The following is a 16,838-nucleotide window of genomic DNA, read 5'->3' as shown; positions in this document are numbered from 1 at the left end:
ACAACAACATTACTGAAGTGTCTGTGAGTACGTTAAGTCTGAACACACACAAACACAAATATACACTGACCTGGGTTCAAAAGGGAGCCAACACTGTAACTGTACCCGAAAAGAAGATAAGAGTGAATGTGCGACCTGGTTGTACCAATTACAACCAACCTGCTGGCATTAAGAGGTGGCATCAAGCCACATTCCAAACCTGGCTCACCTCACTCTGGCAGCTACAGATTTAACTGTAACACAACCTCCACAGGTTGAATACCCAGAACAGACTGTGTGTGTTAGCATTAGATAAATGACTTAAATCACAGTAAAGCCAAAGGTATTGTCCTGAGGGTTGTTTGAACACAAGGCTCTGGAGAGCAACAGTGTGTTCAAAAAATGTCCTTTAAAACTAAACTGCTGCCGTTTTTTTGTTGACTGTATGTCCACAGGTCCTCAATAAAAGGGCAAATATGTGTTCCAAGAGTAAAGACCCATGTTGGTGTGACATTCTGAGCCTTAATAAAATCAAAATCAAAATAACATGAAAAAAGGTCATGTTAATTGGATTTGTCTTTTACGCGAGGAATAATCATACTCTAAGGTTTGGAACTACGCATCCTATAATCCAGGGGCTTTGGAGGAGGTAAACAGGAAGTATATTGTTTCAATGGATTCAGTGACTTAGCTGTGGAATACAACTTGAGCTCTTTTTTTAGCATACATTTTTTATATTTGGGTAGATTGTCACTATTAAAAGTATGCTGAATTACCTGTTAGAGTTTCCTCTTTACAGTGTATCAGTGGATATACAAAGAAACATCACTTGAACATTAAGAATGCCTAAAAACATGATGTTTCCCAGGAAAGTGTAGGTCACACTGAATCTGTGTGTTTAAAGAGTTAAGCAGTACAAATTTTCACACAAAAAGCAGCAGTTTGGCACTGAGACTTTTATTTGCCTCAATGAGCTCTGTGGCACAGCCTCTGCTGCTCCAGCTGCTGACTGTGATGATAAGCGGATCAAACTACAATAACTAGCTTCTTGTTGTTTTTATAACACTTGCACCTGTCCATTACATCTCACACAGTATCCATAACCCCTGTACCCCCCTGGGGAGATGTGCAAATCACAGTTTGAAAACCTCTGACCTAAACCTACTGTCCATCCTTATATTCCCTTTAGTCAAATGACCCATCAAGCATCAGCACACGGTACCCCCCCCCGCCCCCACCTCTCATTCCCAGATATGACTCACCAGCGGTGGGCATGGCAGTACTGGAGCCCCTGTTGCCACTCAGGAGCTCCAGAGGCTGGTGGTGGCTGTCTGTGCTGGTAGATGAAAAGCAGGACTCAGTCTCATAGATGGTCTGCAACATGGCGCACAATCCTGACACCGTGGGATGCAACAGCATGCCAAGACAAGAGGCAGCACTCTATTTTGCTACAAAAAACACCAATCAGTTCCTTTTTCGAGATATCATCATGGCTTTAGGATTCAAGTTGCCAAGGATGGGGAGAGACAAACATCAAAATATGATTTAAAAAAAAAAAACGAATCATGGATTAGTCATCCTGTGATTCAAAATTCAAAACTTTAAAATATTTTCTGTTCTTCTATTGTAAAACTGATTACTGAAAGATTACCATGAATTCCATCAAAAATTCCTGAGTGAACTCATAAAACTCTCCTGTGCTTTTATTGTGTAATCCAGCGAAGGTATCCTGTTAGGCTGCAGTCTCAGTTAGGTTTTTGTCGGTAGCCTCTGCCTTTTAGTTCTCCCGGAGATTTTTTGACTCCGGCTCCTCGTTTGTGCTGTGATGACTACTCACTGTGTCGGAGTACAAAATCCTCTTTGCTTAAGTTGTAGCCTCTGCTTCCCGTTCCAGAAATCCTCACCTCTGCTTGGCTTGTGGAATGAGTCCCACTCACAAAGGGAAGAGGAATCGCTTACAGAGTCAAATTTTGAAAATACAGTCTCTGTAAGGACCTGAAATGTGTCTTTCTGGTCAGACAGATATGCATCACCTGGGCTCCTGATCCATGCAGAATACTTTTCAGCCTCCTGAAACAGTGACAGTGGTATGCTGCAGATGGAAGAAAAAAGTTTCCTCCGCTGCACTGAACCTTCTCTTAGTCTTTACCAACCGAATTAGACAAACAAAAACAGAGAGGAAACAATAAAATCTCGTTGCTGTACACAGCCTGCAGAACGGCGCATTTTCATTAGCTGAGAAGTGATGGAAGGGATCGGTTGGAGAGCGGTACTGCTGCAGCCTCTTCACCACTTCCCGCAGCTAACAACACAACAAAAATACAGAGACAAGGAGAAGCCGAATTCCCCTGCTTGCGTGCATCAAAGGATCCTCATGCTGCTCTCCTCCTGGACAACGAGAGAGAGAGAGGAGAGAGAAGAGGAGGAGGAGGAGGAGGAGGAAGAAGAAGAAGAGGAGGAGAGGCGAGGACGTAAATAGCTTAGGGAGAGCGCTCCCCGAGGTTCCATGCTTCCAAAATTAGAACGAAGCGCTGAGAGAATGACAGAGAGAAGGAAATGGAAGGACGGGGGGGAGAGGGAAAGAGCAGTATAATAAAAAAAAAGAGAGGAAATACAAGAAGAGGAAAGGCTGGGCTGGAGAAGAAGAGCGACGAGATAGAATCCTCCCAGAAAAATGAACAGCCAGGAATCACACGCTGTCCTCTTACCCTCGCCTGAAAACACACAAAAAATGGGCAGGCTGCTGCAGAGCCGAGCCTGGTCAGACAGCTAATATTCACTGTCTGAGAGCCACTGGTGTGTGTGTGTGTATGCGGGAGTGTGACTGTGACGCTCTTTGAGCTGCTGAATGAATGTTGGGAAGGGGGGAGGGAGGGGGAGCAGAGGGAGGAGGGTTAGCAGGAGCGAGAGGCTGAAAGTAGATCACTGGGTGGAAAGGAAGTTAGACGGATGAAGAGAAAGTCAACAACAGCTTCTTTGGTTAGAGTAAGTGCCACAACACCCAAAAGGGAGAAAGAGAGGGAATGAGGATATTCCTGTAATGTCAATCACTCCATTCTACTTTATTCATTCCTTATTCCTTTCTCTGTTGCATGTCTCTAGAGTTAGATTGGCTATTTTTTTTTTTAAGATTAAGGAACAGAAAAAAGAGAGAGGGTAGGAAAAGAGCATTTACTAACACAGGAGATGGGGGGGTGATGGAGGGACTACAGCTGAAAATAGCTTGCCAGAGAGGAGGAGGGGTAAGAGATAAAAATAGACAGAGAGAGAGCAGTAAGCCTAAAGCTCTGGGGTAGGGTGGAGGAGGTTGTCGGGGAGGAGGGGGAGGAGTTCAGCACTGTCATGTTTCTGCACAGCACTGCTCAGAGATCACCTGTCAATCAAACAGTGTGGGTGGGACTGTGACCTCTTCCTCCTCCTCTGATTTTGTGTTGATGCAGTCTGAGTTTCTGTAGGCTGTAACTGCTCATGCTGACAAAGACGATGTTAAAATGACCATGTTGGCATAATGATGTTAGCACTGACGGTTTTTAGGCAAAACCACAACTGTGAGACAGTACAGCATCACAGAGCCACTAGCACGGCTGTAGACTCTTTGTCTTGTTCATTTATCAGAAGAAGCCAAACCTGGCAAATGTTAAATGTTGTTACAATATGGGGAGCCACAAAACGAATTAAATTGGCAAGAATGATAAATCAGCTGATTTTAGCTTATATGTAACAGGAAATTAGTATTAGCGATAGGTTTGAGGTAATTTAACAGCATCTTCATTACAGAGTTTGTCCAACAGAGAGCACTGACAAGATGAATGTTACACTATAATATGTCGGGCTGAATGCAACTGTAAACTTTACATAAAATTAAAATAATACAGGCAAGCCCGTTAAACTAGCCTGTTGGTTTAACATTTAGCAAGGCTAATTTCCACACAGGCTAATTCGGAAACTGAAAGCGAATATCCTTATAGACATTATAGCCATACAATGAATACACCTAATACTGACTAGACATTGGAACGCCATCCAGAGAATCAAGTTACTATGCTGTACAAACCTTGTAGCAGTTATATTAGAATTAACATTGTCAGTTACTTTGCCACCGTGGAAGGAGGAGGATGCAGAAACAAAACCGCAATAAAACATTTTCAAAATAAAGGAATGAAAATGAATGAATATTTCTTTCTGTTCTTTTTGGCTTTTTTTTTTCTTTCTTTTTTGCCTGGCAAGATTTCCATATGGTCTGTACAATTATAGGCCAAACATTGTAAATAGAAGAGAAATCAATTACATGCCAATCCTTTTTGACTTACACTTAATTTTTTGTCTCATTAACATCACTGACTTCTGTTGCCAAATTCAAAATTCAGAATAAACATATTTTAACAGGTTAACAGCCAATCAAAATGAGGTTATCTACTGAAGCACTGTAGCAACATTTCCCATCATGCCGAGTGCTGAACTGAGAAATTTGTGAAGTTTATCTTACAGAATATCTTCTATTTGATCTGAGTAAAAAACGATGGCAAATCTTTAATGGTGTGTTCAAACAAAGGAAATTAATTTTCTGTCTAAAAAATTATTTTTGAAATGCCGAGATCACATACTACGTCAGCGCAACAACGCGAAAAGATGCACACTTACACTTTGAATTTTTGAACACTTAAGTTCAGGTTTTCATCCAACTGCAGCATTTTAGAGGTATATCGCACCTGGAAAATGTCTTGGAGAATCACAAAAACGCTGCTCTAAAACCAAAAGCTGCACTGCTCACTGTTCCCACTTCACTGTGAGTGTGGATATTATTAATTGAAACTGCTCCTGCTATTTATAGCTCTTGTTTGTTCCATTCAGCAGCGCAGTCCTAAGTGAAGCTTAAGGAATAGGTTCCAGTGTTTTAACACAATGCAATGGGATGTCACTGACTGCTGGAGAGCACGGATTACAAAAACCAAACGATCACAACAAATCAGGCTTTTTGCAACTGATGCTAATACAAAAAAATCTAGATTGGTGACAGCACAATGTATGATGAATTGATACAGTGTAATTTCCATGAGATAGATGTTTTATATTCATCAGCTTCTCACCTTTGAGCTAATCGCTGCTGCAGTGATGACAGTTTCCTTTCCAGGAATGACAATATTTCATTGAATCATTTTATTATCACCTTCATCCTACCTCCTCCTCATCACCTTCATCACCCTCATCATCCTCACCTTCTGTGTAAGCAGCTCTGTGTGTCCTCAAGCAGATTTAGGGCTGCCTCAGTATGACTCACAAGCAGAGAGACCGAATACATAGAAAGAGGAGAAATGCAAATACTGAAAACTAATTTATAACCTCCTGGATTATTTTATATTGACTTGAGCTGCTGCATTGGTTTTCTATTATCCAGTACTATGATTATTTATTCAAGACTTCTGTTCTGTTATCTTACATCCTGATTTCTAATCACTCTGGCAGCAAGAGAGACAGAAAGAAATGAGATTGACCAGGAAACATGTCTGACATCTTAATGGTCTCACATACCAAACACATCTGTTAAAGGTGTCTGTGTGTGTGTGTGTGTGTGTGTGTGTGTGTGTGTGTGTGTGTGTGTGTGTGCGTCTACTGCAGTAGCTCGGTGGATGACTCATCTCTGCATTTCTATTTGAGGCACATCAACCCCTGGAGTCACACTGCTGTCTGTGTGTCTATGTGTGCATTATGTACTATATCTGTATCCATGACAACCAGATTACAGTCAGTCAGTCAACCAGTCATTCAGTCCAAGACAAAGGTGTCCAAATATACCTGGGGAGCCCTTACAGGTGTCTTGATTGTGTGCTACCTATTTAATCCAATTATTCTGCCATCCACTGTCACAGTAGACAATACAGTAAATAATATGTTCATCATACACTGGGAAATAATATGAAACAATGACTGCATATGTTAACAGATGCTCTCACATCCATTTATCCATTATAAATATACTCTGTATTACACAATTCAGTCAGACAGCAATCGGAGCTGCAGTCAGGTTCTCTGAGAGAACCCTCCTACATAATCTTATTATCTCGTCCATGTGGGAATCTTTTCCTAAGGGTAGAGAATTTAAGGAATTTATTCCCATCAGTCTCAGATGTACTTCGGTTTGGTTCTAAATAGCAAATGCTGTGAGGTTAAAATGCTAAAATAGTGGCAAACATAGCAAACACAATAACTACTTAGCATTAGCATGTTAGCATCACCCTTGTTAGCAGTAAGTTCAAAGCACGAATATGCTTATACAACAAAAAACAAAAAGACTGACTTGATATTTTTAAACAGAAAAAAAGGCTGATGACTTTCCATTTCTAAAATGAGTAGCAAATAAACAGAGATGGTCAAAGTCAGTGCTATCATGCTGATGCAGGTATAACATTTATCAGATCTAACATCTTATTTTGCAAATATTAGTGTTAGCACACTAATATTTGCTATTTAGCACAAAACACAAAGTACAAATGAAGCAGATGAGAATATCTTTAGCTTTGTACAAATTTGGTCATCAAGTGAAAATGTAAAATTTCTAAGTGATTATGAAGCTAAAGAAGAAGTTGGAGGATCACCAATATTTGGACAATTCATCCTGAGGTGGGCATAAAAGTCTGTATCAGATGTCAGGACAATCCAATCCAATCCAACCCATAATAATTGATATTTCAATCTGTAACAAAGTGGTCAGCTGACCAGCTGACACTGCCATCTCTAAAGCCACGCTAACATGGCTGAAAATAATTCTTACTTGTGACTATAGTGCTGGTATACTATGTTCATAATTGCAGCTTCTTATGTGGGTTCACAAATACATTGCATCCTATAGTTTGGCTGACGCAGCTATGGTTATAATAAACAGCAGAGAGAAAAAATATACTATTATATATAATATTACATGGTCTGGGGTTCAGAGTACATAGTTTGGTTGCCATAGACTTAAATGACACTGAACCATATCATTGCCATCACACACACACACACACACACACACACACACACACACACAGCAGGTATCCACCCATCACTGAAGGGCGGCATAAAGACTGATTCTGTTATTGACCCACCACGAGCCATGCATCAGCTGGAAAGCTTGAAATATTTCAGTCCTCCTCACACTATTTACCACCAGTCTGTAAACTGTGCTGCTCGCTCAATAAAGTTCTCTTTATATAATTGACTGAAGTGACAAGCGTAATGACAGACCACACAAGTGAAGTAATCCAACCATGAGGAAAAAAACCCTTAATCTTGAATTACTCATATGGATTCAACTAGGAGGTCCAAAGGTTCACACAATAGATACAGAGACGATATAAACGAATGGTATCATGTATTGTTATTGGGTATAGGTACACCACCCAGTCAAAACAGTTTATTCTCATTCTTATAGGACAATGGTAACTTTGGATAAAACTGGGAAAAAACAGGAGAAAATTAAATGACATTTGAAAGCTCTGGAATTCAATTACAAGCCAGTCCCAAATGTCTCAGCGACCACCAGCAGCATTCATGCTGACACCAGCCCACCAGTCAGACTCTGTTTGATTGTTAAATCAGTATAAACCACAAGAGCACAACACATTACCCCTACACTGACCACAGCAGCTCTTTGAGATGGAAAGACAGAGACGGATAGAGATAGAGACCTACCTGAGGCGTGTGATGAATTCATGAAGGTTGGACCCGGTCCTTCTTCCACAATCCTGTGTGCGCGTGAGTGTGTTAAAGTGGGTCCTCTGTGTCAGCCATGTGTCGGAGATGGGGCAGACAATGGACAGGCAGACAGATGAACCAGACTTTTCTCAACGTCTCAGCTGTTCTGCAAAAGAGAAAATTAACTGTTAAATTAACTTGCTTCTTCACTCGCTATTCTATTCTTCTTCTTCTTTAGCAGCTAGTGTGATGGTAACTGATGTAATTATTTAGCCATTCGAAAAACAAAAACAAACAAGTAAAAGTGTAAGTAATGGATTAGTGTGTTTATCTATCCTTATGTAAGAGACAAACATTAGCATTTCTAACACTGGTAGCTAACTACCTCACTAACTACAGTGGTCACCCAGTGGTACATCAAGTATCATTTCACTCTTAGTGAGGTTATATTTAAAAAATCCACACTCGTGACAGCACATCCAATTTGTGGTATTTTCCTACTGTGTTAAATCTGGCCCAGGATACTACTTGCTCGAGTTGAGGCTAATGCTAGCAGCTCTGCACTACTGTTTATTGGATTTACACTCCAGCACACCCAGACATCCTAGTTGTCTGGTCTAGTATGACTGTTGAAGTCATCCCAAGCATTTTCTCATGTAAAAAAAGTTCAACTCTTTGAAAAGTGAACAATGAAGCACAAATCCAACCTCTGTATTACTTGTCCAAGTTTCTGTCTGAATCTGCCACCGCTATCAGTGTAAGCTACAAATGTGAGAACAAAAAGCAAAAACCCAATTTTTATTCTTTGGAGAGGACATTAGGGAAAGGTTTGCAAAGCCAGTGCAAGCACTGCCGTTGTGCCACAATGTGTTTCCACTAAAATGTGTTTCCTGGTGGCTTCTCCTCAGCGTGTATTGTTGTTTTGCCATTGTACAAGGAAATGACAGAGGAAGAAATGTGCCAAATGAATGACCAGCATTCTATTGTGGAGTCCGATAACTTCCTGCAGTCAGTAAAGGCTTTTGGTTCTCAGATGATAAGATCACATCCACACTTTCTCATCTACCTCTTCAGACTGTCCTACGTGCACTAAACATGTTGTTTAAATTTTTGATAAAATCTGGCAAATCTGAACTGTAAAGGTCTTGAGATATTCTGTTTCCAAATGATGAAGTTTTGATAAAACACCTTAACAGCAATTACTGCAATGCAACAGTTGCTGCTGTTACAGGTTAGTCAAATGTTTCCTGTGAAAAAGGTCTACTCAACTTCAGTTTCACATGTCTAATCCTGTTGGTGTTTATGTGGCTAGGCAGGACAATTTTCATTTATACAACCGTAACTGATTAGAGACATGAAGTACATGATCTTGTTAACGTTACTTCAATAAAATTTAACTTGGCCTCAGTATTTTTACCAGTTTCTTGAATTTCAAACCATCATATTGAAGATTGTCTGAAGTAGTTATAGCTATCATAATACTGTACCATTGTTGTATAGTGTAAGTATTGCCTGTACCACTCATACGTATTGCTATAGTCTTAAATATATTTTTATACATATTATATTTGTACAGTTCACTTACATGCACTACATCCCAAGGTAATTTGCTCCTTGAAAATCACCATAAAGCTGAGATTGGGAAATACGCGTAAATTTTATGCTCCCCAGAGGTGGAACATTTTAAAGAAACTTGTGAGCTTGAACAGCTGATCCCTTTAGTTCTGTTTAAGCCCCTCTTGGCTGGCTTGGAGCAGTGTGAGCATATGTGTTCTCTTTGACTGTGGTGTGGTTAATTTATTTTGTATATGTGTTATGTACGCACATGATTTACATGCATACATCGATTACTTATATGTGTATGTGTTATGCTTGCTTTCCTTGTCCTGGGTACACAGGGTGTCCATTAAAAAGACAGTGGCTCTCATTGGGTTTTTCAGTATGTATAAATAAAGGTTGAAAACAGTTTAAGGTATTATAGCCTTTTCTTTACATTCTTCTCTAATTTTTATTTCATCCAAATTTACTTTTTTCTGACCTCACAGCAAGTTGATTTCCTCTGAGGATTCATAAAAACTGATCTGATGTTTTCTTATTTCATACTTTGTCTGATGTATTGTTCCGTTCAGTTTTTAATTTCACTTAACTGGTGTTTCACTGGTCTACATTTCCAAATGATTTCTCCATGTGTTGTATCCTGAATCCACATTGTGTTTGAACAGGAATTACATCACATTAAGAAAATCAGCTGCAGTGTGTCGCTTACGGTGGCTCTCTGGTGCCACCTACTGGTTTTATGTAGTATACTGTATGTAAGAAAATATGAGTGACAGAGAGAGAAAGAGATAAAAAGAAAGTGAGAAAGGAATAAAAAGGTCACTGACGCTGACATCCTGAATAAGTATATGTGGACGTGTACGTCTGTAGCTCTGGTTACTTAGCTCTAAAGTGATTAAACATTTAGTTCGGATTCTCCTCAACCCACCCTGTGTTTCCACATAACTTGTTTGTTCTTCACACCACACACACAACACACACACACACACACAGCATGTCTGTCTGGATCTGTTGGCTCTGAGCCCAAACACAGATCCCAGTCATTTAATGCTCTTAGTGAGGGACGGGACACGGAGAGTGTGGGTGAATCATGAATCATCATCATCATCATCATCTTGTCACATCAAGCCCCTATTTACAGGCCTTTAACAGCATCTGAACCAGTCTAAGCTATTTAACACGTGCATTCAAGGATCCACATGTATAGATAATTAGTGAACAGGTACACTGAACTGGTTAAAAAGTTAGCTACAGTGAACTGGATAAATAAATGTATATTTAGATATCTGTTTCTACTAAACAACTAGTTAACTATTTACCACTGACTTCTATTCAGATTCAATTACATATATCTATAGCTCAGTTTTGAATTAAAAATATTCAGAATGTAAGTTTGACTAGTTGCAATTCTGATTAATGCAATTTTTATTCATCAAAATGTCAACGGTTGATATGAAAAATTCAATTATTATTGGTGAAAATGTTCACTGTAGCTGTTCTTACATTAAAGGCATCACAAATGGAATTCTAGATAAAATTCAGTTGTGACTGGTCAAAGATAAATTACTAATATGCTGACTTGGAATTCTAACTTGTAAAACAATTTTTTCAGATATCTAGAATTGCATATCTGAAATACAGTCATAGCAGTGAAAGTTGTACAATTACTAACAATTATATTTGAGATATATACAACTGACAAATCTGCAGATGATAAAATATCTGAAATGGTTAGCTGATATGGCACACATACAGGAAATTCAATTACTGATGTAAATAACATTTTCACTCTTTCTCAGCATGTGAAAATTCTAGATCAATATGGTCAAAATGTAATTTTTACATGTGATAATACATCTGCAAAATGTAAAAATCATTTTACAGAGTAAAAGGTTCAATTTTTAATTACGTTAAATGGGTTTGCACTAGTTTTAAGGACATATACATATACAGTCATGGAAAAAATTATTAGACCACCCTTGTTTTCTTAAAAGGCTTGTTCATTTTAATGCCTGGTAAAACTGATGGTACATTTGTTTGGACAAATATAATGATAACAACAAAAATAGCTCATACGAGTTTAATTTAGGAGCTGTTATCTAGCCATTTTCCATGGTTTTCTTGATAATAACCAAAATCACTTTCTATGTTTTCTTTTCTGTCTGTTAGTCACATGATACACACAGGAGTTGGTACTTGATTGCATTTGTTTTTGATGCAGGCATGCTCTTCACCAGCTTCTGACATTGTTCTGCTGTCACAGCAGCCCGTTCCTGTTTCAAATATTCATTTCGAGTTTGATGACGTTCCACAGGTTTTCAATAGGATTTAGCTAACTTTAACCCTTTAGATCTGGTGATTGAGCAGGCCAAGACATGGTATGAATGTTCTGGTTCTCCATCCAGACTTTAACTGACCTGCTGTTGGAAAATACAGTCATTCGAGGCCGGAAAGAGTTTATCAGCTGATGAAAGCAGACTGTTTTCAAGAGTAACCCTGTATGTGGCCTGGTTCATTCGCCCTTCAAACAATTGCATCTGCCCTGTTCCACCCATACTGAAACAACCCCAGATCATTGCCGATCCACCCCCATGTTTTACTGTAGGGGCAAGACAGTCTGGTTTGCAGCCTCCTGCATCACTGCAAAAGGTTATATTGCCACTGTTTGCAAACTGGAGGTGACAACTTTCCTTTTTACTATGGATGAGGCCTTTAATCCAAATCAAATCCAGTATCAAACCTACTTCAAATCAGAATCCTTTTGATTCTCTTATTGAATCTTATTAGGTTTACCTTTCTGCACATATACGTATGTAAAGGTTAAAATAACACCAAAAAAAAAAAGAACGAGGAGAGATTTGTTTTGGGGCTTGATAATTCTGGGTATTTTGAAGCCTTGTTATGTCAGAGCTCATGCTCTTATGCACACGTGATAAACTAAGATTCAAGTTCACCACAGAAAAAACTTCAGCAGACGAAAGTGAAAACAAACTCTGCGCATACATCATTCTGCAGAGTGAAGCTTAAACATCCAATAAGCAAAACACATTTTTGAGTAGAGGATAACTTTATGCTGTGATCATAGTTTAAAATTCTGAAATGACCCAATACTATACTTTACATAAACACCTCAGCCTACAGTCTGTAAAGGAGGTGGTTTGACACAGAGTGTTGCCACACTCAGTGCAGCTGCATTTCTGGAAATAATTCAGTGCACCATAGTTGAAATAACAGCATCTCTATTCAACAAAACCAAGACAAAAAAACTAACTCTCTCAGCAGGAACAAGCATAAGTCTCTGTGATCAAGCTGCTAGTGCACTAAAGCCTGAACAGGAGGGCTGGCAAATGTCTGGAAGACACAACGCAGTCTGTGGTATAAGTTTTATTAATCTGACGGTTAGTTTCTTTGGACTATAAACATCAGAAAATAGTCAATTTCCTAAAGCCCGCTATGATGTTTTCAAGTTTACGATCACATGCGACAAAGACGAGCAGAAAATGTAAACAGTTTAGAGACTGGTAGTTGAGTTGTTTGTCATTTTTGCAATATAAACTATTTGCACAGTCAGACCAAAAATGTTGCAGATTCATTTTCTCTCAACTAATCAATTAAATGACAAATTGTTTCAGCTCTTTATGCCGTGGCTTACTTCCACTGAAAAATGTTATCTTAATATTTTTTATTCGGCTCTGATTTTGTCAGATGAATAAAAGCTTTTGTTTTGTCTTTTTGACAGCACCCTGTTTAAACAGGTTGCAGGTGCTTTTAGTTTAATGCGACAGACTGAAGGATAGTCTGGTTTACAGCTGAAACCATTAACTGATTAACTTGTAAGTCGATCGACACACACAATAAAATGGCAGCTTTTTTTGTCATTTGCCAAATGTCACTGGTTCCAGCATGCTGATTGTGACAATTTCCCATACGTCCCTGTCAACTGATTATCTTTTATCTTTGGGGTTATTTGGTCATTTTTGGCTTTAAAATTTCAGACAGGCATTTTTCATATAATAGCTGCTGACATAAGGCTAAACCATAAAATGTGACAAAGGCAGATAATTATTGTTTGCAACCCTCGGTCTGGTCAGAATATTTTAACTGTTATCGCATATGAAAACTAACAAAAGCTAAACATGAACCAAAATTCAACATGCAAATAAATAATTATCTTTTGTCCCACTGATCCATCTATTTTAGGCTAATGCTGCCTTTACACCATGTGGCTCTACTCCAAATCCGCCAACCCTCGATAGAAGTCGCAGGAAGTCTGTGTCACAGCAGCAGCTGAGCTGGGTGCAGCGGTAACAGTGTCAGGGCCGAGATAATGGGATGAAAAGCTGTGGGTGAGAGCATGTTCGTGTGTGTCTTAGAGTGTGTTATGGACCTAACTAGCTGTGACAGACTAACCTGCTGGCCAACTGCTCTATTAGCCCAATGACATGCAGACCAAAACACGAACACAAGGAAAGAAAGAAAGAAAGAAAGAAAAAACAGAACAAGCTACCACTTGAGTCATGTGTCTCAATTTTGCCAAAGCATCAAGAAATAAATTCCTTTTTTCTCACTCTGCCTCCCTCTCTCTTGCCGCCTCCTCCTCCTCCTCCTCTTCACACCATCATTTCCTAAAATACCTGGCCCCTCCCATTTTGGAGAGGAGCAGGAAGTGCTGCCTGGCAACCAGGGAGCTGGCTGCCGTGGTAACGCTTCACCTGAGCACCTCTTCCCTAAACAAACAGCAAGCGTGAACGAGAGAGAAATCAGCATGTGGAGTCCGAGCGGTGGCCCATCTCTAATGCCATTTGTCTGCGCTTTGCAGTCCATATTTCTTGATTGCGCTCACTGATTTTCCATCTCTCTCTCTCTCTCTCTCTCTCACACACACACACACACACACACACACCTCTTCAACCATGACTATGTATAACATCACACCCCCCAACCCTTGTCCAGCAGGCTCAAGGAGACAGGAGACAAATACACATATTCCAACACAACCACAGACCAGCTGTTCTTTTAGAAGTGACCTCAGGACTGCATATATTAAAGATTACTGTAGATCTGCAACACTTGCCAGAAAATGAATCAGTAACTACTTTAATAATCAATATTTTTCATCCAAAAATGCTAAAAAAAAACCAAAAAAAAAAAACCTGTCAGCTCCAAGCTTCACATAAATGTGAGGATTTATTGTATTTCCATGTCTTAACATGAGAGTAAACTGAATATAAAAATGAAAAGCAGCTTGCCATACACCAATGAAACTCAGGTCTTGACAAGCTTCATTTTTATTGAGATTTATTTAGTGCTGAGTGAGCTATATGTTTGTTTTTCAGGCTCCCTTGTCAGAAGAGTACATACGGGGTCACAAGGGTAATCTAAGGATTGGCAAGATGATAAACTGTGGAGGAAAGTAAACTAAACTAAAAACTAAAACCTTATTTCTACCACACCAAGTTACACTTTTTTCATATTTTTATCTTAACTGATTTGGCAAACTTCCTTAAGCCTCTTAAAATGACTGCCTGCAATAACTGACATTTTTCCTGCAGCTATGAACACAACAGTGACATGTCACCTGTGGCAAACGTGTTAGCAAACAAACCAATTCACCCATCCATCAGTTACGGAGTGATATAAGCATTCATGTGTGAACATCTAATGACTAATGTCTGTCAAATCTTCACTCTCTTTGGGCCAGTTTTCATTCTCTACCAGCTCCTAAAAGGGAAATTTCTAACTATTTAGCTGCTAAATGTACCACTACATTCACTAGTCAGTAACTGTGTGTGTTTTTCTGCTGTTTGGGGTCGTGCAGGTGTACAGCGTGTTTTCACTACTTGACTGAAAACAGCTGCCTGCTGCAGCTGGAAATGACAGCGACCTGAATGTCACTGTAAAGCTATGTAACGCAGAGGGGAGCTGTAGACTGAGGCGACAATTCTGTGTAGGTTTATTACTGTGTGCAACTGTCATTTTGGCTTTCATTTCCATTTAAAAACACTGATTTTAACCAGTTTAAATAAAACAAAGAGAATATATTACTCTTCTGTGAAACTAAGTCACAACCAGTGGGCATATGGAACAAGTGACAAAGGGTCGCTGCAGAGTTGCTTCATTTCATGGGGTCATGAGCCAAAAATGTTGGGAAAAACTGATACAAGGTCATACAGAAGCAGACGTTCGATGACATCACCTTAGGTTTTAGGAAACTGTGATCAGTATTTTTTGATATGTTATAGAATAAACGGTTCATAAAGAGAATAAGAATAACTGAGTTGTTTTTATATGTTCAGCCTTGCTTCAGCCTCCCAGGTTTTGGATGTGGATATCTTCATACCAGAAGTCGCATGTAGGTTTATTTTCAACCCACATCCGGTTGAACAGAAAAGAGCAACGGAAGAGAGCAGACCTCATATAAAATCTGTACACTGGAGGTAAAAGTCAGTGGCACGGCCCTTAAAACTCTTACGTAACTAATGAAGCGAGCCTTGACCTATAACGTCTGACCTGCGACCCCTGTGCAAGACAGAGCTGCAAATCCCTCAACACCATCCCTCCAACCAGACTATCACCAGCTGGAACGATGTGTGTCAGGCCTTTCATGGAGGAGGGGCGATGGATGTATAAAGAGAACTGGATAGACTGTTTCAGGGTGGCGCTTTCTTTCTTTCCTAAGACTGCTCACTTCTTAAGGCCTCCACAGAGTCCTTGTCTGACTGAAGCTGCCCACTGCCAGAACGAAAAGAATATCTGCATGCAGCTCGTCATGATCTTTTAGTTTATAACAGACCTTTGTGCGTGGTCCTATGATATAACAAATAATAATTCATGAGCGTATGTTATGTTCAGTAATATGACGCAATGAAAGGGAGGGAATAGAGAGGGAAAAAAAACGTAAATTAAACGAGGTACAGATAAAAGTGAATTAAAGGATCACTGGGTGAGGACAGCAAGAATTTTAAAAAAAAAAGAGAAAGAGAGCAGAAGGGCAGTGAACAAACTTTTAAAATGGTTATCACAGCGACAAGAAATCCTATCTCTCCATTTACTTATCTATCTATTCACCAACAGTATCTGCTGAGATATATGTGGAGCTTTGGTGCCTCCATAGACCAGTCTGACAGACTAGTCTGAGGCAATCACTTCTTATTCCATTTTTCTATTGGGGCACATCAGCAGTCCCAAAGAGCATTTCATATCCCAGATATTCTGTGTGATGATGTCATTTAAGTTATAAATGATGTGTTAAGGTGTAGTACCAGCTTGCATCACTACATGGCACCCCTTTTTGATGTGTTGTGTGTGTCACTGTTAGAAGTGTGTGTCTCCAGAGCAACAAGCTGGTGCGTGTAAGATATCTGTATCATACCACCATGTATGAATATAGAATTTAGTGCCATTGAGGAGTGGCACAGTATGGTCAATAAGCACTGCAGAATAAAGTAACACTGTGGAAATCCCCACCAAGTTGACATCTGTACGCTCCCCAAGTTCACTGAATATCCTGAGGCTCAAGCAAATGCCTTATTACCAGCTTCAACACAACCAGCCCACAGCAACACCACAAGCTTGGGTGGGTCACATGTTGTATCACAGAGAAAGCTTCCTAAGCAACATTCAGCATG

The 16,838-nt window shown here is 39.6% G+C and overlaps 1 protein-coding gene across 5 annotated transcripts in view; it reads right to left on the bottom strand.

Annotated features, from left to right (window-relative positions):
- hdac5 (histone deacetylase 5) overlaps nucleotides 1-16,838 on the bottom strand; it is a 47,153-nt gene that overhangs the window by 27,536 nt on the left and 2,779 nt on the right. For 4 of the 5 annotated variants that reach the window (XM_046414211.1, XM_046414210.1, XM_046414213.1 and 1 more), the window contains exon 2: nucleotides 7,651-7,819. In XM_046414211.1, coding sequence (XP_046270167.1) covers nucleotides 7,651-7,672 — 22 coding nt within the window. In that variant the 5' untranslated portion in view covers nucleotides 7,673-7,819. Of the gene's footprint in view, nucleotides 1-1,241; nucleotides 6,403-7,650; nucleotides 7,820-16,838 lie in introns of those variants that run through there. The other variant, XM_046414209.1, reaches the window with a different exon arrangement.

This window comes from Scatophagus argus, chromosome 16 (genome assembly GCF_020382885.2).
Source record: "Scatophagus argus isolate fScaArg1 chromosome 16, fScaArg1.pri, whole genome shotgun sequence".
NCBI lineage: Eukaryota > Metazoa > Chordata > Actinopteri > Scatophagidae > Scatophagus > Scatophagus argus.
This window is presented reverse-complemented; position numbering and strand designations above follow the sequence as displayed.